The 23830-nt window shown below is 35.5% G+C and overlaps 1 protein-coding gene across 2 annotated transcripts in view; it reads right to left on the bottom strand.

Annotated features, from left to right (window-relative positions):
• Window positions 1–3840: 3840 nt before the first annotated feature.
• Window positions 3841–23830, bottom strand: part of LOC126972351 (28S ribosomal protein S5, mitochondrial-like) — a 52323-nt gene continuing 32333 nt past the window's right edge. The window contains exon 7 of one of the 2 annotated variants that reach the window (XM_050819039.1): window positions 3841–4250. In XM_050819039.1, the coding sequence (XP_050674996.1) occupies window positions 3894–4250 (357 nt within the window). In that variant the 3' untranslated portion in view covers window positions 3841–3893. Of the gene's footprint in view, window positions 4251–18830; window positions 19241–23830 lie in introns of those variants that run through there. The other variant, XM_050819038.1, reaches the window with a different exon arrangement.

Genomic DNA, 23830 nt, shown 5'->3' with positions numbered 1-23830 from the left:
GGCACCAGAGGGCGAGTAAGGTCGCCTATGCTATGGTCCGACCAAATTAAGTCTGCTGTGGGCGGTCCATTGAACGAGTGTACCAGGCTGTCGGCCAACAGGGAAAAGTGGCGAATACTCGTGGGGTGAATCACATCTGCCCCAAAAGATGTCACTTCGTGATGACCACGACCGCTCTGTCAAGAGTGTAACGACGAAGAAGAAAATTTGCATGATATTGATAAAATGAAAAAACTTGTCAAATTGGTGCCACATAATTTAACTGACCCACAGAGAGAGCACGCGTTGAAGCTCACCTTGCCATGTTGAACCGGAAGGCGAAAGGCGTTTTTGGCTTAGATAATTAATACGTCTAGATTGAGTCTCTTGCTGTTAGACAACCGATAAAAACAGGCCAGGAATATCTATAATTATATTACTCGCGATTTGTGTTAGTGTGCGTGAATTTCTCAAAATAGAAGTTGTCTATCTATTGTATAAATGATTTAAGGTTTTGGGTTGGACTGTGACGTGTGCCGAAAAGTGGATTCTAGTCGACAATCGCTAACGTACATTGCTAATGGCTAACTGCAGTTCAAACGTCTGAAGTGAAGCTTAGGTACTATAGAAAATTCATGGAATATGTTTCTTAGTCTCCTGATGATGTTATTATCACTATAGCTTCCTCGGTAAAGCATTATTACAGCAGATGTAGCTATATTGTGCTGAACTTCGCATAATGATCTTGACCAAGACCTCACATGTCTCTTGGTATTGCGTCCAGGTTCTGTGGACGGTTGAACGACTCAAGTTTAACAGCTGTGAGACGTAACATTCGCTACACCCCCGTTCCAGCAGCGCTATGTTTTATCCTATCTCTTATTGTTTTTTCTGCCATTACCATCGACACAAATATAGGTGGCTGTTATAAGTTACCATAAATCGACAAATTTTCTCCTAAAATAACGAGAAGTTACTTTTAGTTGCCTGCATAATAGTTTTTTATACGCAAACCTGCGAAAAATAAATAAAAAATCAGAACCTGAAGAAGGGATTATTAATTTAAAAAAAGTAAAGTATCGTGTCGGTATTTTTAAACCTGATTCTTAATTAAGTGCTAGTAACATAGTTTGCCTATTAAATTCTCTTTAAAACTAAATTATTACCAATATTTTAGAAAATCAAGATCGCCCTTTTTCTGTTAATACTGTTACAATAAAAAATAAACAAAATATTACATGTGAATGTGGAATCTGTCGTTTTTATATGATTGTTCAATTTCTTATTTTAGCGCCAATACATTGTATAATATTTGCGATGTTAAAATCGAGTGGGGCGATAAGAGAACCGAATCACTGTGATTACATTAGACAAAGTAAGCATGGACCCAAATGCAATTTTTAAAACTCTCCATACGCTTGGTATTAGTAAAATGGTGTACCGGGCTATTAATAGGTACAATGAACCCTCTTTTTTTTATAGAATAGGAGGACAAACGAGCGTACGGGTCACCTGTTGGTAAGTGATCACCGCCGCCCACAATCTCTTGCAACACCAGAGGAATCACAGGAGCGTTGCCGGCCTTTAAGGAAGGTGTACGTTTTTTGAAGGTACCCATGTCGTATCGTCCCGGAAACACCGCAAAAGGAAGCTCATTCCACAGCTTTGTAGTACGTGGAAGAAAGCTCCTTGAAAACCGCACTGTGGAGGACCGCCACACATCCAGATAGTGGGGATGATATCCTAACTTGTGGCGTGTCGAACGAAGGTTAAATTCGGCGGCAGGAATCAGGTTAAACAGCTCTTCGGAACACTTCACTAAATGCGGTAGAAGACACACAATGAATCTCTACGCAACACCAAGCAATCCAGCCGTTCACAGAGCACTGGGTCCACGACAATCCGAGCTGCTCTACGTTGCACGCGGTCAAATGGATCGAGCTGATACTGGGGTGCGCCAGACCAGAGATGACAGCAATACTCCATGTGTGGCCGGACCTGCGTTTTGTAGAGCGTGCTCTATTAATGACGCCCAGTTTCTTCGAAGCCAATTTGACTATGCCCTCCAGATTCAATTCGATTCAAACGAAAAAGGCGGGGCAAGGCATCTCGCATATAGAACCGATGTGCAAATTGTGCGCTCGCGTCGATTGCATGATTTTAAACGTTAAGTATAGTTTTAGTTATAGTTTTTGTGTACTTGAATGAAGGGTATTTTAACATGCTTATGAGTCTAGGGCGCAATAATTGTAACTACGCCGCAGCTGGTAGGGATTACGAACAAAGCTATGCACTTGACACTTCCGCTAGGTTTAGAGTTGTCGTCTCGCAATGCTTTTCAGAGTCTGCACATGCGACAGTATACTGCGGGCAGCGTTCATGCAAAATTGTTCGGGCGCCGTGGGTACGTTATTACTTTATTTTAAATGTGATTATTTCCTGAAAATCGTTATTTATATGATCTTTGTCTTACTACTTAATACACCTTAAGATATAGTACAGGATTTTTTTAACACCCTGTGTATTATAATATTTTTATGATGATTATTAAATTATTAATTGCTGGTTGTAGCTAAATTTGTTGTGAAAACATAACTGTGTTTCGGTCTGAAGGGCGCCGTAGCTAGTGAAACCACAAAATTAGACTTAATATCTTATGGCTCAAGGTGACGAGCGCAATCGTAGTGCCGCTCAGAATTTTTGGATTTTTCAAGTATCCTGAGCGGCACTGCGTTCTAATGGGCAGGGCGTATCAATTACCATCAGCTGAACGTCCTGCTCGTCTCGTCCCTTATTATCATTAAAAAAATGATAAAAGGATAAAACATCAAAGTATAAAAATACGTTAACACTTTTCTACAATATGGATACATTATTTCGATAAGCATGCCCAATATTTTTTGTTAGTAAACCCAGAGTTTATACTACTAGAAACTTTTATTCTTACTTTCAATTCTATTGGAGTGAAAACTTCGTATGAACGATACGACCAATTATTTGGGCAACATGGATTCTCCGCCTCCGCGCTACCGTCGCACGTATGTGTTCAGTAATAACCTACAGGATCTTACGTGGGTTTATGAGATATATCAGCTTAGTCGCACGATGACAGCGTTCAAAAAAATATATAATTATGTAGGTACTTTCAGACAAATGATCTTGCTCCAAAGTAGGCATGATATAATATCATTCAGTCATTTATTTACTAAAAAATCATAATTATATTAAAATATAAATACCTAAAATATACAATCATACAAATGTTTCCAGCTACCGGGATTCGAACCCACGATTATATTGTCACTGTTATCAGCTGATAAAGTGTAAATTCGCATGAAACAATTAATGGTGATGTCAAACTTTGTACTTGTATCCTATTCGCTGTAACGTAGATCAACAAACATACTCTTTGTGTCAATTTCTTTCTTTCAAAATCTGATCTGATGTTATTAAGTTCACGGACGCGTAAAAAAAGATGGACTCCGTGCCGATTAGCAAGTGAAGCACCGTTATGCTAGTGTGTGTGCGGTTACGGGGGATACTGGTTACACAATTTTTTCTCCCTTAAATAATCATATATGGCCACAAATACACTTGTATAGTATCGTTTTTACACTTTTTCACAACGCACGACGGCATTTTTAAAATATTTTATTGCGACGCAAACTGATCTGTCACAGACGATGACAATTCTAATAATGGCCGCCTATCGGCCTGTAGTAGTGTGCGTTGTGCTATGTATTTATACGTTAATCGGCTTGTTTTTGTTATGTAAGGTCACGGAGTCCTTATTTTTTTACAAGTCCGTGATTAAGTTATGCCTTATGATATATAGGAAGCACCATGAGAGAAATAAAACAATTTAACACCTACTTTAAGATATATTAACACTAAAACATTATAACTTCAATTTACTACGACTCTTGTTCACTTTTTTCTTCTGGGTACTTATCTGTAAGAAAACTTTTTATATCACCATATTCCACCTTCAGGTCAAGGCGAATCTTCTCATGATTCCGATACTTCTCGTATTTTTTGAGGAACACTTCATAATGTGGCATTGTTTGATAAAATCGGGGGAACTTCTTCTTCTTCAATATAATCCTATCGTTCATAACGTATTGTATGAAATCTAATGTCTCGTCTTTCGCGATTTCATCTTTCGTACGAACGACAGTGGGGCTTGCGACAACTTTGGGAAAATATTCGTTCTCAGCTCTAAATTCGACGAGGTGCAATTTCTTCTCTTCTGCTAGTTGTTGATGCGATCTCTAAAAATAAAATAATTAATAAAATAAACTGCTAAAAGCTGTTAAATTCAATGTTATTGCGACTGAGCGATAAATAATTTACTGACTTAAAAAAAGATATGTGTGTGTGTGTGCAAGTCACACACGATACAAGTGAAACTTCTGAAAAGTATTGAAAAAATAAACAGTTGCTTCATGTAAGCGGTATATTTATAAATACATATAGGATTATTGAAAACAATTCAAATTTCATCTTTTTCAATTAGTATTTTTAATCAGGGGTACGCTACGAGAGATTGAGATGGTTTTAGAGTATCAGGTTAAATGTAAAGTTAACTATTTTTAACCAAACTTTAAAATTTAATATTTTAATGTATACAATTATATTGCTTAAATTACAAGTTTTGCAGCTATACAAACCTCATATACGTCGCTTGAGGCATATATTTTTCCACCTCCATCTCGTGTGCTTACTAATTTGTTGTACTCAAACTTACTTTTCACAGTTAACAAGTCGATGCAACCCATGCATTTTAAATGGTGACATAGAGAATTCACCACAACGCGTATATGGAATCTATACCTTCACACAACGGTCATGACGTCAGAAACCGCGTTGCCTTCGGGTATATTTTCAAATCCAGTAAACAAAAATCATTTCAATAAAGTGTACCTTTACCTAACATTTGTGACGTCACTGGCGCGTGTTGATATCGGGTATACATTCAGATTTAGTATACGCCCCTGCAAGTATTTTAAAACATACCCGACCGCAACGAAGCAATTGTTCGGTACTCTTTTGGCACGTTACTATTTCAATCGTTCTATCCTTTTCGCCCGAGGCTTGACGCAATATTTTGTTTGTTGCATCATTTTGTGACCACGTGCGAGTCAGTACTGTTTGAATTGTGATTTCAAGTGTTTTTTAATTTAAAAAGTGGTAATAAGTGCACAGTACATTGCGAAAATTATAATAAAGCGATAACTATATGGTTTGTGATCCTTTAAGCGTAAAAGTAGATGCGAATAATGATAGATAAAGCTAGTTTAGAGGGTTTTATAACCGAACATTGTGGAGTTATCGAGAATCTGGATTTTGAATCGGAGGAAAAGTACTCCATGCGATTTAGACTGAAGACTGATCAAAATGAAGAACAAGAACGATATGTTAAGTTTATCGACGAGTTTGTTAAAAAAATATCAAATTTTACGAACACTAACTGGATAGTTCGAAAGTCATATCCTTCGTTGAAGCGCTTCTTGTATCGAAAAACCTATACATGTCAACATTCATCGTTCAATAAAAAATCAGAGAAGTCGTCTCGTGGACAAAACTGTAAGGCTAAAATAGACTTTGTTATCAAAAAAGTTAATAAGGACACTTTTCGAAACGACAAACTGTTGTCGGAAGAGTATAATGTGTTAGTGACTATAGTTTTTGAACACTCTCATCGTGTTTACGTTGCCGAAGCCTTGAATTTATTAAAATGCAGCCAACAAACCGAAGAAACTTTTAAGAAATATTTTGATAGTGGAATGACACCTTGCGCAGCAATAAATTACAACGAATTGAACATACTGGACTCGTTTCAAGATGAGGATCTAAATGGAATAGAGATGTTATCGAACTCTCAAATAAATCCCTCCGAAAATCATGTGTACTACATGTACAATAAATGGCGTACTGAAAAGTATTGTGACCGTAATGAATGTCATCTCCCCGAAATCATACGAGGGAAAATTGAGAGTTTAAATAACAAAGGCTACTCGATACTATTGAAAGAAAATCCCAGGATTATCGTGATAATTACTCGTATTATGAAACGAGTCTTTCTGTCTACTGCATATGAGAATATGATTTTTGTAGACACAACATCATCGTGTGACCAGACCAGTTCTGCGATTACTCTAGTTTTTACATCTCACAAAATCGGTGGTCTTCATTTGGCATGTGCTATACATACTGAGCAAAATGAGTCCAATTACACGTTGGTTTTTGCCGCTATTAAAGAAGCTGTAGAAAAGAACGAGGTGGGTAAAAAATTTGAGCCTGATATTGTTATGACGGACGATTCTACTGCCGAACGAAATGCTTTGAGAACAATTTTTCCAAATGCTCGATTACTATTATGCGCATTTCATGTTTGCCAAGCCTTTTGGCGTTGGCTTTGCGTTGCAGATCACAAGGTTGACATAATGAAAAGACAGTCAATCATGACACGATTTCGAAATATTCTTTTTGTAACTGATCCAGAAGAAACAGTAAAATTGTATAAGGATTTGACAGGTGACGAGTATGTTAAGACGATGCCAGCTCTGTTAAATCATCTGAGTAACTTATGGAAACGCCGGCTTGAATGGTGTGTCTCTGATAGATTGGATTTAATTACGCGAGGAAACAACACCAACAACATAACAGAAGCATCTATACGCATTCTTAAAGACGTGATACTTCAGCGCTGTAAAGCATTTAATGCTTGCGCATTAGTAGATTTCATTACGTCCATTTTTGAAAATAATTTTCTGCGGCGCATCGTTTCCTACGCTAACACACGAATAACCAAGGATTCCATATATGCAATGTTCATGAAGACTGCTCGAAATATTAAAAATATATCTAAAGTCAACGATAATGAGTACAGTGTGGAATCAGAGACAAGCCCAAATACTTTTTACACTGTGAGAGCTGATTTAGCCGTTTGTGACTGTGACGCTGGAAAATGTGGAAGATTCTGCAAGCACCTGTGTAGCATTGAACAAAACTTTGGAGTCATATTTCCCAATTCTCCTCGGCTGCCTATTCAAGATAGAATGTCACTAGCAAGAATTGCGACGGGGAATGTGATAAATGAAAATTTCTACATGAGTATGGTAGATTTGAATCAAACACCGAACAATGATTTGGACTCGATAGAACCGCAGTGCTCTTCCTCTAATACACAAGAGCCGATACAGGTAGTACCACAGTGCTCTTCCTCCGATACACAAGAGCCGATACAGAATGTAGACAATTCTTCGTCTTACAAGCAACAGGTTGCTGTAGAATTTCCGCACCAATATAAAAATGCACTTGCAGAGTTTAAGACTGAAGTACAACGCTACACAAAGTTATTTGAAACAAACCCCAGTGTCCACAATCTAAGAGCACTAGGAAAATTTACAAATATGATTAAAAAAATCAATACATCAGAACAAGGACAAAACTTTATTTTACGTCAGATAATAACAAGACGTATACCAAGGAAAATTAATGTTCAAAGCACAGCTCTGAGTAGACGTAAAGACAGAGGAATAGGAAAAAAGCACGTCAAGGATTCAAGCTGGGCGACCGTCTAACACAGAACGCAAAACTAAACGAAAGCATAACTTAGGCCAGAATGTTAAAATGAATGTCCATAATGCGCGCTAAATTCTTTTTTTTAATTTTATGATTATTTTTCTAGTAACTAATAAACGTTGTTTATCCACTTTTGTTCTCGTATGATTTACCTCAATTCCTCACCTATAAAATAAACGTCCCTTTATCTGATATCTATCCCAAACGAATGTTGCGGTCGGGTATATTTTGAAATCCTTAACACGACGGTAAATATTTTTATACTATACCCAAAACGAATGTTGGAGTTGGGTATATTTTAAAATCCTCAACACGGCGTTACATATTTTTATGGTATACCCGTACTCAACACTATAGAGCGTTGTGTGAAGGTATAGATTCCATATACGCCACCACAACACCAGCTATCTATTCCACTATTTGCTATGTATATTTCCAAGCTTGGTTATAATTTAGTAAACGAGACATTATGCCTTCATTTTCTTCTAAGTTATCTATTATATACCGTCACTTTCAGCATGTTTAGCATGAATTAATAACTATGAAAATACAACAATAAAAGCGAAAAGAAAAAGACAGAGAAAATATATATTTGGACAAATAGAAGTGAATAATAATGGTAATAATATTAAGATTTTTCTTTAATTTAAACTAATTAAGCAATTTATATAAACTAGATTTCCATTAACAAACAGATGAACTTTGTTATCGATATACATATAATTTAAACATACACATACACTAAATAATACCAAGAAAAGAACTAATGAATTTGTCACAGTGATAACTAATAATTAAGGAGCATTATTTTGTAAGATTGGAGAGTTTGAGCCTTTCTGATTTCAGTGGAAAGAGAAGTCCAAAGGTTAACTTGTACAATGATTTATTAAAGAAGGAAGTGTTATGGACAGGTGTACAAAGCAATTGATTATAGACAGACCAAATATTTAGGTGGAGAGAATTTAAATTTAAATTTTCCCTTGAGATATAAGAGTTTTAGGATCAAATAGGACACCATGCGAGAAGTATAAGTACATGGGAATTCCAACGCAAGCGGATAGGGAGCCAGAAGAGTTCGATCTGGAACTTAACTATCGTAAGACTCATTTTAGTTAAAGTCTCCAAGCCTTAAAATTTAATATGTTACCATTATCTAATATATAAAATCTCGTGTCATGGTGTTAAACATAGAACTCCTCCGAAACGGCTTGACCGATTCTCATGAAATTTTGTCTGAGAATCAGACAACATCTATTTTCATCCCCCTAAATGTTAAGGGTGGTCCACACGATTTTTTTTTTAATAAATTTGACATTTTTTTAAATTTGTTTGATTATGAGTCAGCATTAAAAAATACATACAACTTCAAATTTTCATATATCGGCAATACAACGTTTGCTGGGTCAGCTAGTTATTCTATAAATTCTCTGATAAACAAGATTATAACAAGTATACCTAGAGTCTTGAGATTATTAAACATTTAGCACACAGTAGTTCACACTTCATAGACTGGCTCAGCCACAAAAATCACCCCAAAAATACTCATTGAGGATATTGGAATATTACGAGTCACTTGCATTTATTAGATATTAATAAACATTCAATCAAAAATATTTTTATTTCATGGGTAAATCATATTACACTTCAAATATGTCATTTTTTTCATTCAGATCACTCGGAAGGCAGATTTCCACAGAGAAGAATGAACAAGAAACTCTAAGATTGCTCTTTTTAAAATAGATTAGGTGTTACAAGTTCTTATTTTAAATGCAATTTACAAATCATACGCAAAGTGCACAACAAAAATACTCAAACGTCCAAAACTAGAAGGCTTACACGAGTAAGTAAAAAATAATAATTAAAAAGTAAATTAATAATTATAAACACAAGAGTTATTGAGTACAGTATATGCATGAATACACACATACCGTAAAAAATAAAGGCATTATGCGAGCATTTTATTTAAAAAAATACATATATAATAACTTTAATTTTAAGATAATTAGAAGGAAATAAAAAAAAAACATGTAGCAGCCACTACACAGGGAGAAGCCTCTTAAACTATGAACCATTGATCACTCAATCAAAACCACTACCATTTACAATACTTTAATAAAACAGAAATTTTACATAAACTTTGAACAGATTAACTTTTTATTTGTTCGAAGGTTTTTTCGACCACGAGAAGAATGCTTCCGACAAACACGTCCTACACCTCTTTCTTCTCCTAGAGCACATCTTGTTGCACAGAAAATCCTTGGACTCATAAAGGCTTCTATGTCATCTCTGCTCGTCACAATACTTGTTGCTTCGTACCGATCAAAAAGCTTAATACCTCGATCCAATGTTACACTACGGCAGTTAACGAGCCCCAACACATGAAGTACAATTATATACTTGACAATATCACGCGATGATAACGTGAACGAATTCATTTTAATGTCACTTCGAGCCCGACACCGTTGCAAATAATACAAAACGCCCGAATATTACAGTTTATATTGAAACAGGTTCCTATTAACATCCGAATGTGGTAACGATTATGTTTTCAATAAGGATAAACTCACTTTTCCCTTTCTTGTTCTATTAGTTAATGTAAGCAGTACCTACACTTTACGGCTATGCAAAGAAATACATACAAATATTGGGTTTGAGCAGGTTATCAACTGTAAAGTAGATCCTGTAAATGAAGCCACAACCTGAGAGTTGAACAAAGAGAATTTTATAACGAGGCGATACTCGAACGGTTAGCTCAGTTGGTTAGAGCACCGGCACGGAACGCCGGAGGACGTGGATTCGAAACCCGCATCGTTCATAAAATTTTGTTTTTCAAATTTTATTTGTGTATTAATCCTAGAGGTGGGGGTTATCATTTTAAAAAAAAACATAACATATTGAATACATAATTATTATTAAGCAAATTTACTACATTATCCTTTAATAGATTGTTTGGTTATTATGTAAGTAATATATTGTCGTAAAAAAAATCATCTTAGTTAATATCTTAATATAATACATATATATATATATAGCCAAATTCCGCAATATCTCACTATCTAGTGATCTCACTAGGAAACGTTGTGGTCTGAATGAAGATGTTGTGACAATAATTGAGAAAGGTATGCTGAGATGGTTGGACATGTCAAGAGAATGAATGAAGAACGATTGACGAAGAAACCAGTGTGAATGAAAGTGTTAGAAGGGGTAGACCTAGGCGGACGTTTCAAGATCAAATCAGGGACGTCTTGAAAAAAGGCCAGGTCAAGAGTACCCTAAACCGGAGAGCATGTATGAAAGGAATAATGAAAGTGGACGAAGCGAAACAAGTATGTAACGATCGTAGCAAGTGGAAAGAAGTGGTCTCTGCCTACCCCTACGGGAAAGAGGCGTGATTTTATGTATGTATAATTCCGCAAGACGATTTGCAGCATCATTGGTAATCTTTAATAATGTTATAATTGGAAAATTGATGTATAACTCATTTATTAATTTAAAACAAAATGATTAACTCGTAACTTATTCTATATAATACCTAAAATTTATTATTTCTGTGCATGCTGTGTTTTTTTGTAAGTAATCACTACATTTAGTTCCTAGTTTTTAGTTCTACTTTTTATATTTGCGTGTATTATTGTAAATAAACCTAACAAATAAATAAATATTTCTTTCTCAGGTGGATTCGAGAATGGTTTACATTCACAAATGAACTACCTGCTAAACGCCTGGGCGATGATTTTTTGTGTGTTCATGTGAATTTGAGATAGATTAGTTTAGATTCTCAATTCCGTCCATATAATATAATTCTTCTGCTTATGTGTATGTTAGTGTACAGGACAATGTCTGTCGGGTCCACTAGTATAAGTATATATCTATATAAGTCTCAAACTATAATTTATTATCTTTGAGATAAAAAAACATTCTATGACTCACTATATTAAGACTATATCAAAACCTTATATTACTTATGACGTAATGTAAACTTAATAATAATTATATGTTTTTATCTATTGAAGTCTCAACAATAAATAAAATAGAATTCTATTCGTATTCAAAACATCCATGACTCGGAAACAAGCTTTCATAATCATCATATAATGTAATCTACCGGGATTCAAACCCGTTATATTAATTAAATACATGTATTGCCTATTAGAAAGTGTGAAAAATTATCAAAACGAATATATTTTAGAGCAATTTTGTACTATATAAGTTAGAATAATGAAATTATAACGTTAGTGATAATATTTAATGGAATGGTCTTTACTTTATTATACTTTTATAATGGTAATTATATAAACAAACTAGCTGACCCATCAAACGTTGTATGTTGATAACTGTTGATCGTAGATGGGTGAAAATTTGTAATAATGCTGACTCATAATTAAACAAATTTCAAAAAAAAATCGTGTGGACCACCCTTAACATTTAGTGGGATGAAAAATAGATGTTGTCCGATTCTCAGACCTACCCAATATGCACTCAAAATTTCAGAAGAGTCGGTCAAGCCGTTTCGGACGAGTTCAATGTTTAATACCATGACACGAGAATTTTATATATTAGAAGAACATGTCCATAATATACATAATTATTAAATAAGTAGTCATTATATGAGTGAATATGTTATTAGTAATGTTTATTAATGTGAGTAGCGAGTAGTGTAGTCTAATGGGCATTATTCTAAACTTGGGACATGTGCTCGATCACCGAATTAATAAATTTATTACGGCTGAGGAATAAAATGTCAATATATGAACAGATTACGTTTACATGGCAGTAACACAGCTTCTATGTACAATAGTGTTCTTGAATTGAAAAATATTTAACAAGATACCTACACATATCACAGAACTTAAGTTGACGTGTTTAATAAAGAAACTATTTAATCTCCTACTGATAAAATCGTACTATTCCATAAAAGACTTCTTTTCAGATACAACACTCAATTAACATTTTTTTAAATATCATTTTACTTAAAAAAAAGTAATTAAATCTTTTTACCAATTTCAATTATTATAAGTTATTTCAAAATATTCAATCATTGATATGTATATCAATTAACTGTCATTGTATATATATATATATATATAAAAGTCAAACAAATGTATATATATATATATATATTTGTTTGACTTGTTAGTAATTACTATATGTACGCCACAGCATGCGGGCAAGGAATGGAGAACTTTTATTGTGACTTGTAACATCTATGTATACCCATGACTACAAATAAATGATCTTATATCTTTAAAATTGTTTTCCTATAAGTTTACGATCTTTTGCAGAACAGAATGTCTGCCATAATTAGTACACGGCTGACCAACGTCAAAATGGCGTCTACTCCGTGTACGCACTGTACTTGCCCACACTTCGATCCGTTCGGTCAGGAGCGAACACGGAACAGAAAAAACTAGTGGAAGTGGCATGTGGGCGTTACCCTGTCGCCACTATTGTGTACAAATGTACCTACTCGAGGCTCAAGTGAGACCAGTCATTTGATGTTAAGTGTAAAAATACAAATATGACTTATTGTGCCATTTTGGACTGTAAAAATCATAGCCGAAATAAAAATATGTCCAACGGAGGGATTTCTGATAATCGGTAATCATAATTTTTCGATTTAAATACAATTACAATTTTATTTATGTGTTATGCAAAATATACTGTTAAAAATGAACCATAATATTACGACGTATGGTTCATTTGCCTTTACGTTTAATTATATAATCAATACATTACGCCTAAAGCAGAAACTAGCTGTTCGGGCCAAGACAGTCAAAAATCTTTATTCAAAATAAGCCCCATTGGTGAACTTGATATTGTGAACTCTGCCGATCTCTTCTGAGATGATAATCCGGGCTTGTGCTACACTGATGTTGCAACACTGTTTACAGACTTTTCATCTTGTTTCGACCTAACCCAACCCACGGGAATATGAAAAATAGGGGTTCACAACGAAAAACTGGAGTAATCGTAATTTTACATATCACAAGAAGTATCTTTAAAAGTTTCTCTACTTAAACTGAACTGAGTTTGTTAACCTTGAGGATTATTTAAACACTTCTCCAAAGCAGTATTCTATAAAATGTTAATATTCCGCGTATCTGGAGGGTCCTCCGATAAGCTTGAGTCGAGGCTGAGTAGAAGAAAAACCTCGTTACATGATGGAGGTGAGGAAATACGTCATAGATTTGTAAAAAATTGTTCGTGAACCATGATGCCTTCATCATCCATTTTGACAATCTGAGTTCTGGCTTTCCAAGGGGCACATGTCAATTAGTTATCTCGCGGTAGTAACTTTCTCAATTAACTTGCGATATATTTGCAAGTGTAAACACTCTTTGTGTGTCCCTGATCCTGATTTCTTACTATTTCGAAAAGTTGGAAATCATTCTCACAATTTATCGAAGCAGATTGATAAATCGAGAGCATTAAAATTAATTTTGTAGCAACAGCCGCAAAACAAACAAAAAACTGGTCACCACATCAGGTAGAAACATTAATTAATCTGCTTTTGAATCGCATGCCATACTATACCTACCCCATAATATATCCCATAAATATACCATATTTACATACAACAAATTTACTCTATATGTATATGTTTAGTACAACTCTAGGCACTAGAGTTTAGCCAGGAAGTATCCGTAAATTAATAGCCGTAATAATTTTCGGACGTATCCTCCTAATTGTTAAACTATAGGAAATTGGTATGACAAACCGACGATGAGGAAAAAATATATGACGAATATTAAAATTATTTCATGATTCAATATTATCCTCTTTGAGGTCGTAAAGCCAAAAATTAATTTAAATCTTGTCAAATATAATAAAGTTGTTTAAGTAAAGTTGGATTTATTAAAAATTACGAGTTATTTTGTATACGTGTGTTCCGTCGTTGATCTAACGCGGCAGAAACAGCTCGCAATGTCAATGTTGGAGACGACACGGCTAATAACACACCGTGTAGTTTAATCGTTTTCTGAGAAAATTTCCAACTGTAAGAATGAACCCAAATATCGGCCAGTAAGGTTAATTAAAATAATAAATTCAGTGCAATGACAGAAGCAGATTCGCATAAGTTGGAATCATTAATATTCACCTAAATATTTGTCTCACGGCGCGAGAGTGAGTCCTTGTCGTGCAGGGCAAAGTGGAGGGCACCAGAGGGCGAGTAAGGTCGCCTATGCTATGGTCCGACCAAATTAAGTCTGCTGTGGGCGGTCCATTGAACGAGTGTACCAGGCTGTCGGCCAACAGGGAAAAGTGGCGAATACTCGTGGGGTGAATCACATCTGCCCCAAAAGATGTCACTTCGTGATGACCACGACCGCTCTGTCAAGAGTGTAACGACGAAGAAGAAAATTTGCATGATATTGATAAAATGAAAAAACTTGTCAAATTGGTGCCACATAATTTAACTGACCCACAGAGAGAGCACGCGTTGAAGCTTGCCTTGCCATGTTGAACCGGAAGGCGAAAGGCGTTTTTGGCTTAGATAATTAATACGTCTAGATTGAGTCTCTTGCTGTTAAACAACCGATAAAAACAGGCCAGGAATATCTATAAATATATTACTCGCGATTTGTGTTAGTGTGCGTGAATTTCTCAAAATAGAAGTTGTCTATCTATTGTATAAATGATTTAAGGTTTTGGGTTGGACTGTGACGTGTGCCGAAAAGTGGATTCTAGTCGACAATCGCTAACGTACATTGCTAATGGCTAACTGCAGTTCAAACGTCTGAAGTGAAGCTTAGGTACTATAGAAAATTCATGGAATATGTTTCTTAGTCTCCTGATGATGTTATTATCACTATAGCTTCCTCGGTAAAGCATTATTACAGCAGATGTAGCTATATTGTGCTGAACTTCGCATAATGATCTTGACCAAGACCTCACATGTCTCTTGGTATTGCGTCCAGGTTCTGTGGACGGTTGAACGACTCAAGTTTAACAGCTGTGAGACGTAACATTCGCTACACCCCCGTTCCAGCAGCGCTATGTTTTATCCTATCTCTTATTGTTTTTTCTACCATTACCATCGACACAAATATAGTGTATATGTTATAAGTTACCATAAATCGACAAATTTTCTCCTAAAATAACGAGAAGTTACTTTTAGTTGCCTGCATAATAGTTTTTTATACGCAAACCTGCGAAAAATAAATAAAAAATCAGAACCTGAAGAAGGGATTATTAATTTAAAAAAAGTAAAGTATCGTGTCGGTATTTTTAAACCTGATTCTTAATTAAGTGCTAGTAACATAGTTTGCCTATTAAATTCTCTTTAAAACTAAATTATTACCAATATTTTAGAAAATCAAGATCGCCCTTTTTCTGTTAATACTGTTACAATAAAAAATAAACAAAATATTACATGTGAATGTGGAATCTGTCGTTTTTATATGATTGTTCAATTTCTTATTTTAGCGCCAATACTATAATAATTATAATAATTTATATCAATAGCAAATAGCCAGGTTGTCCCAGTTTCCTGGATCCCCCCCCCCCCCCCCCCCCCCAGAAACCTCATGTATTAGTTTTTTAAGCATAATAAAGTTTTATCCCTCAATACGTAGATAGGGTTGTAGAAATAAGTTTTCTGATACCTACATATATAAGGCTTAATTGTAAATTGCTTTAATAAGTAGATTTAAGTAATTTTGTTACAATTTAATACCAAATATAGAAATTTTGAATTTGATTTTTTTTTTTTTTTTGCGATGTTAAAATCGAGTGGGGCGATAAGAGAACCGAATCACTGTGATTACATTAGACAAAGTAAGCATGGACCCAAATGCAATTTTTAAAACTCTCCATACGCTTGGTATTAGTAAAATGGTGTACCGGGCTATTAATAGGTACAATGAACCCTCTTTTTTTTATAGAATAGGAGGACAAACGAGCGTACGGGTCACCTGTTGGTAAGTGATCACCGCCGCCCACAATCTCTTGCAACACCAGAGGAATCACAGGAGCGTTGCCGGCCTTTAAGGAAGGTGTACGTTTTTTGAAGGTACCCATGTCGTATCGTCCCGGAAACACCGCAAAAGGAAGCTCATTCCACAGCTTTGTAGTACGTGGAAGAAAGCTCCTTGAAAACCGCACTGTGGAGGACCGCCACACATCCAGATAGTGGGGATGATATCCTAACTTGTGGCGTGTCGAACGAAGGTTAAATTCGGCGGCAGGAATCAGGTTAAACAGCTCTTCGGAACACTTCACTAAATGCGGTAGAAGACACACAATGAATCTCTACGCAACACCAAGCAATCCAGCCGTTCACAGAGCACTGGGTCCACGACAATCCGAGCTGCTCTACGTTGCACGCGGTCAAATGGATCGAGCTGATACTGGGGTGCGCCAGACCAGAGATGACAGCAATACTCCATGTGTGGCCGGACCTGCGTTTTGTAGAGCGTGCTCTATTAATGACGCCCAGTTTCTTCGAAGCCAATTTGACTATGCCCTCCAGATTCAATTCGATTCAAACGAAAAAGGCGGGGCAAGGCATCTCGCATATAGAACCGATGTGCAAATTGTGCGCTCGCGTCGATTGCATGATTTTAAACGTTAAGTATAGTTTTAGTTATAGTTTTTGTGTACTTGAATGAAGGGTATTTTAACATGCTTATGAGTCTAGGGCGCAATAATTGTAACTACGCCGCAGCTGGTAGGGATTACGAACAAAGCTATGCACTTGACACTTCCGCTAGGTTTAGAGTTGTCGTCTCGCAATGCTTTTCAGAGTCTGCACATGCGACAGTATACTGCGGGCAGCGTTCATGCAAAATTGTTCGGGCGCCGTGGGTACGTTATTACTTTATTTTAAATGTGATTATTTCCTGAAAATCGTTATTTATATGATCTTTGTCTTACTACTTAATACACCTTAAGATATAGTACAGGATTTTTTTAACACCCTGTGTATTATAATATTTTTATGATGATTATTAAATTATTAATTGCTGGTTGTAGCTAAATTTGTTGTGAAAACATAACTGTGTTTCGGTCTGAAGGGCGCCGTAGCTAGTGAAACCACAAAATTAGACTTAATATCTTATGGCTCAAGGTGACGAGCGCAATCGTAGTGCCGCTCAGAATTTTTGGATTTTTCAAGTATCCTGAGCGGCACTGCGTTCTAATGGGCAGGGCGTATCAATTACCATCAGCTGAACGTCCTGCTCGTCTCGTCCCTTATTATCATTAAAAAAATGATAAAAGGATAAAACATCAAAGTATAAAAATACGTTAACACTTTTCTACAATATGGATACATTATTTCGATAAGCATGCCCAATATTTTTTGTTAGTAAACCCAGAGTTTATACTACTAGAAACTTTTATTCTTACTTTCAATTCTATTGGAGTGAAAACTTCGTATGAACGATACGACCAATTATTTGGGCAACATGGATTCTCCGCCTCCGCGCTACCGTCGCACGTATGTGTTCAGTAATAACCTACAGGATCTTACGTGGGTTTATGAGATATATCAGCTTAGTCGCACGATGACAGCGTTCAAAAAAATATATAATTATGTAGGTACTTTCAGACAAATGATCTTGCTCCAAAGTAGGCATGATATAATATCATTCAGTCATTTATTTACTAAAAAATCATAATTATATTAAAATATAAATACCTAAAATATACAATCATACAAATGTTTCCAGCTACCGGGATTCGAACCCACGATTATATTGTCACTGTTATCAGCTGATAAAGTGTAAATTCGCATGAAACAATTAATGGTGATGTCAAACTTTGTACTTGTATCCTATTCGCTGTAACGTAGATCAACAAACATACTCTTTGTGTCAATTTCTTTCTTTCAAAATCTGATCTGATGTTATTAAGTTCACGGACGCGTAAAAAAAGATGGACTCCGTGCCGATTAGCAAGTGAAGCACCGTTATGCTAGTGTGTGTGCGGTTACGGGGGATACTGGTTACACAATTTTTTCTCCCTTAAATAATCATATATGGCCACAAATACACTTGTATAGTATCGTTTTTACACTTTTTCACAACGCACGACGGCATTTTTAAAATATTTTATTGCGACGCAAACTGATCTGTCACAGACGATGACAATTCTAATAATGGCCGCCTATCGGCCTGTAGTAGTGTGCGTTGTGCTATGTATTTATACGTTAATCGGCTTGTTTTTGTTATGTAAGGTCACGGAGTCCTTATTTTTTTACAAGTCCGTGATTAAGTTATGCCTTATGATATATAGGAAGCACCATGAGAGAAATAAAACAATTTAACACCTACTTTAAGATATATTAACACTAAAACATTATAACTTCAATTTACTACGACTCTTGTTCACTTTTTTCTTCTGGGTACTTATCTGTAAGAAAACTTTTTATATCACCATATTCCACCTTCAGGTCAAGGCGAATCTTCTCATGATTCCGATACTTCTCGTATTTTTTGAGGAACACTTCATAATGTGGCATTGTTTGATAAAATCGGGGGAACTTCTTCTTCTTCAATATAATCCTATCGTTCATAACGTATTGTATGAAATCTAATGTCTCGTCTTTCGCGATTTCATCTTTCGTACGAACGACAGTGGGGCTTGCGACAACTTTGGGAAAATATTCGTTCTCAGCTCTAAATTCGACGAGGTGCAATTTCTTCTCTTCTGCTAGTTGTTGATGCGATCTCTAAAAATAAAATAATTAATAAAATAAACTGCTAAAAGCTGTTAAATTCAATGTTATTGCGACTGAGCGATAAATAATTTACTGACTTAAAAAAAGATATGTGTGTGTGTGTGCAAGTCACACACGATACAAGTGAAACTTCTGAAAAGTATTGAAAAAATAAACAGTTGCTTCATGTAAACGGTATATTTATAAATACATATAGGATTATTGAAAACAATTCAAATTTCATCTTTTTTAATTAGTATTTTTAATCAGGGGTACGCTACGAGAGATTGAGATGGTTTTAGAGTATCAGGTTAAATGTAAAGTTAACTATTTTTAACCAAACTTTAAAATTTAATATTTTAATGTATACAATTATATTGCTTAAATTACAAGTTTTGCAGCTATACAAACCTCATATACGTCGCTTGAGGCATATATTTTTCCACCTCCATCTCGTGTGCTTACTAATTTGTTGTACTCAAACTTACTTTTCACAGTTAACAAGTCGATGCAACCCATGCATTTTAAATGGTGACATAGAGAATTCACCACAACGCGTATATGGAATCTATACCTTCACACAACGGTCATGACGTCAGAAACCGCGTTGCCTTCGGGTATATTTTCAAATCCAGTAAACAAAAATCATTTCAATAAAGTGTACCTTTACCTAACATTTGTGACGTCACTGGCGCGTGTTGATATCGGGTATACATTCAGATTTAGTATACGCCCCTGCAAGTATTTTAAAACATACCCGACCGCAACGAAGCAATTGTTCGGTACTCTTTTGGCACGTTACTATTTCAATCGTTCTATCCTTTTCGCCCGAGGCTTGACGCAATATTTTGTTTGTTGCATCATTTTGTGACCACGTGCGAGTCAGTACTGTTTGAATTGTGATTTCAAGTGTTTTTTAATTTAAAAAGTGGTAATAAGTGCACAGTACATTGCGAAAATTATAATAAAGCGATAACTATATGGTTTGTGATCCTTTAAGCGTAAAAGTAGATGCGAATAATGATAGATAAAGCTAGTTTAGAGGGTTTTATAACCGAACATTGTGGAGTTATCGAGAATCTGGATTTTGAATCGGAGGAAAAGTACTCCATGCGATTTAGACTGAAGACTGATCAAAATGAAGAACAAGAACGATATGTTAAGTTTATCGACGAGTTTGTTAAAAAAATATCAAATTTTACGAACACTAACTGGATAGTTCGAAAGTCATATCCTTCGTTGAAGCGCTTCTTGTATCGAAAAACCTATACATGTCAACATTCATCGTTCAATAAAAAATCAGAGAAGTCGTCTCGTGGACAAAACTGTAAGGCTAAAATAGACTTTGTTATCAAAAAAGTTAATAAGGACACTATTCGAAACGACAAACTGTTGTCGGAAGGGTATAATGTGTTAGTGACTATAGTTTTTGAACACTCTCATCGTGTTTACGTTGCCGAAGCCTTGAATTTATTAAAATGCAGCCAACAAACCGAAGAAACTTTTAAGAAATATTTTGATAGTGGAATGACACCTTGCGCAGCAATAAATTACAACGAATTGAACATACTGGACTCGTTTCAAGATGAGGATCTAAATGGAATAGAGATGTTATCGAACTCTCAAATAAATCCCTCCGAAAATCATGTGTACTACATGTACAATAAATGGCGTACTGAAAAGTATTGTGACCGTAATGAATGTCATCTCCCCGAAATCATACGAGGGAAAATTGAGAGTTTAAATAACAAAGGCTACTCGATACTATTGAAAGAAAATCCCAGGATTATCGTGATAATTACTCGTATTATGAAACGAGTCTTTCTGTCTACTGCATATGAGAATATGATTTTTGTAGACACAACATCATCGTGTGACCAGACCAGTTCTGCGATTACTCTAGTTTTTACATCTCACAAAATCGGTGGTCTTCCATTGGCATGTGCTATACATACTGAGCAAAATGAGTCCAATTACACGTTGGTTTTTGCCGCTATTAAAGAAGCTGTAGAAAAGAACGAGGTGGGTAAAAAATTTGAGCCTGATATTGTTATGACGGACGATTCTACTGCCGAACGAAATGCTTTGAGAACAATTTTTCCAAATGCTCGATTACTATTATGCGCATTTCATGTTTGCCAAGCCTTTTGGCGTTGGCTTTGCGTTGCAGATCACAAGGTTGACATAATGAAAAGACAGTCAATCATGACACGATTTCGAAATATTCTTTTTGTAACTGATCCAGAAGAAACAGTAAAATTGTATAAGGATTTGACAGGTGACGAGTATGTTAAGACGATGCCAGCTCTGTTAAATCATCTGAGTAACTTATGGAAACGCCGGCTTGAATGGTGTGTCTCTGATAGATTGGATTTAATTACGCGAGGAAACAACACCAACAACATAACAGAAGCATCTATACGCATTCTTAAAGACGTGATACTTCAGCGCTGTAAAGCATTGCTTGCGCATTAGTAGATTTCATTACGTCCATTTTTGAAAATAATTTTCTGCGGCGCATCGTTTCCTACGCTAACACACGAAAAACCAAGGATTCCATATATGCAATGTTCATGAAGACTGCTCGAAATATTAAAAATATATCTAAAGTCAACGATAATGAGTACAGTGTGGAATCAGAGACAAGCCCAAATACTTTTTACACTGTGAGAGCTGATTTAGCCGTTTGTGACTGTGACGCTGGAAAATGTGGAAGATTCTGCAAGCACCTGTGTAGCATTGAACAAAACTTTGGAGTCATATTTCCCAATTCTCCTCGGCTGTCTATTCAAGATAGAATGTCACTAGCAAGAATTGCGACGGGGAATGTGATAAATGAAAATTTCTACATGAGTATGGTAGATTTGAATCAAACACCGAACAATGATTTGGACTCGATAGAACCGCAGTGCTCTTCCTCTAATACACAAGAGCCGATACAGGTAGTACCACAGTGCTCTTCCTCCGATACACAAGAGCCGATACAGAATGTAGACAATTCTTCGTCTTACAAGCAACAGGTTGCTGTAGAATTTCCGCACCAATATAAAAATGCACTTGCAGAGTTTAAGACTGAAGTACAACGCTTCACAAAGTTATTTGAAACAAACCCCAGTGTCCACAATCTAAGAGCACTAGGAAAATTTACAAATATGATTAAAAAAATCAATACATCAGGACAAGGACAAAACTTCATTTTACGTCAGATAATAACAAGACGTATACCAAGGAAAATTAATGTTCAAAGCACAGCTCTGAGTAGACGTAAAGACAGAGGAATAGGAAAAACCACGTCAAGGATTCAAGCTGGGCGACCGTCTAACACAGAACGCAAAACTAAACGAAAGCATAACTTAGGCCAGAATGTTAAAATGAATGTCCATAATGCGCGCTAAATTCTTTTTTTTTAATTTTATGATTATTTTTCTAGTAACTAATAAACGTTGTTTATCCACTTTTGTTCTCGTATGATTTACCTCAATTCCTCACCTATAAAATAAACGTCCCTTTATCTGATATCTATCCCAAACGAATGTTGCGGTCGGGTATATTTTGAAATCCTTAACACGACGGTAAATATTTTTATACTATACCCAAAACGAATGTTGGAGTTGGGTATATTTTAAAATCCTCAACACGGCGTTACATATTTTTATGGTATACCCGTACTCAACACTATAGAGCGTTGTGTGAAGGTATAGATTCCATATACGCCACCACAACACCAGCTATCTATTCCACTATTTGCTATGTATATTTCCAAGCTTGGTTATAATTTAGTAAACGAGACATTATGCCTTCATTTTCTTCTAAGTTATCTATTATATACCGTCACTTTCAGCATGTTTAGCATGAATTAATAACTATGAAAATACAACAATAAAAGAGAAAAGAAAAAGACAGAGAAAATATATATTTGGACAAATAGAAGTGAATAATAATGGTAATAATATTAAGATTTTTCTTTAATTTAAACTAATTAAGCAATTTATATAAACTAGATTTCCATTAACAAACAGATGAACTTTGCTATCGATATACATATAATTTAAACATACACATACACTAAATAATACCAAGAAAAGAACTAATGAATTTGTCACAGTGATAACTAATAATTAAGGAGCATTATTTTGTAAGATTGGAGAGTTTGAGCCTTTCTGATTTCAGTGGAAAGAGAAGTCCAAAGGTTAACTTGTACAATGATTTATTAAAGAAGGAAGTGTTATGGACAGGTGTACAAAGCAATTGATTATAGACAGACCAAATATTTAGGTGGAGAGAATTTAAATTTAAATTTTCCCTTGAGATATAAGAGTTTTAGGATCAAATAGGACACCATGCGAGAAGTATAAGTACATGGGAATTCCTACGCAAGCGGATAGGGAGCCAGAAGAGTTCGATCTGGAACTTAACTATCGTAAGACTCATTTTAGTTAAAGTCTCCAAGCCTTAAAATTTAATATGTTACCATTATCTAATATATAAAATCTCGTGTCATGGTGTTAAACATAGAACTCCTCCGAAACGGCTTGACCGATTCTCATGAAATTTTGTCTGAGAATCAGACAACATCTATTTTTCATCCCCCTAAATGTTAAG

Source organism: Leptidea sinapis, chromosome 26 (assembly GCF_905404315.1).
Source record: "Leptidea sinapis chromosome 26, ilLepSina1.1, whole genome shotgun sequence".
Taxonomy (NCBI): domain Eukaryota; kingdom Metazoa; phylum Arthropoda; class Insecta; order Lepidoptera; family Pieridae; genus Leptidea; species Leptidea sinapis.
This window is presented reverse-complemented; position numbering and strand designations above follow the sequence as displayed.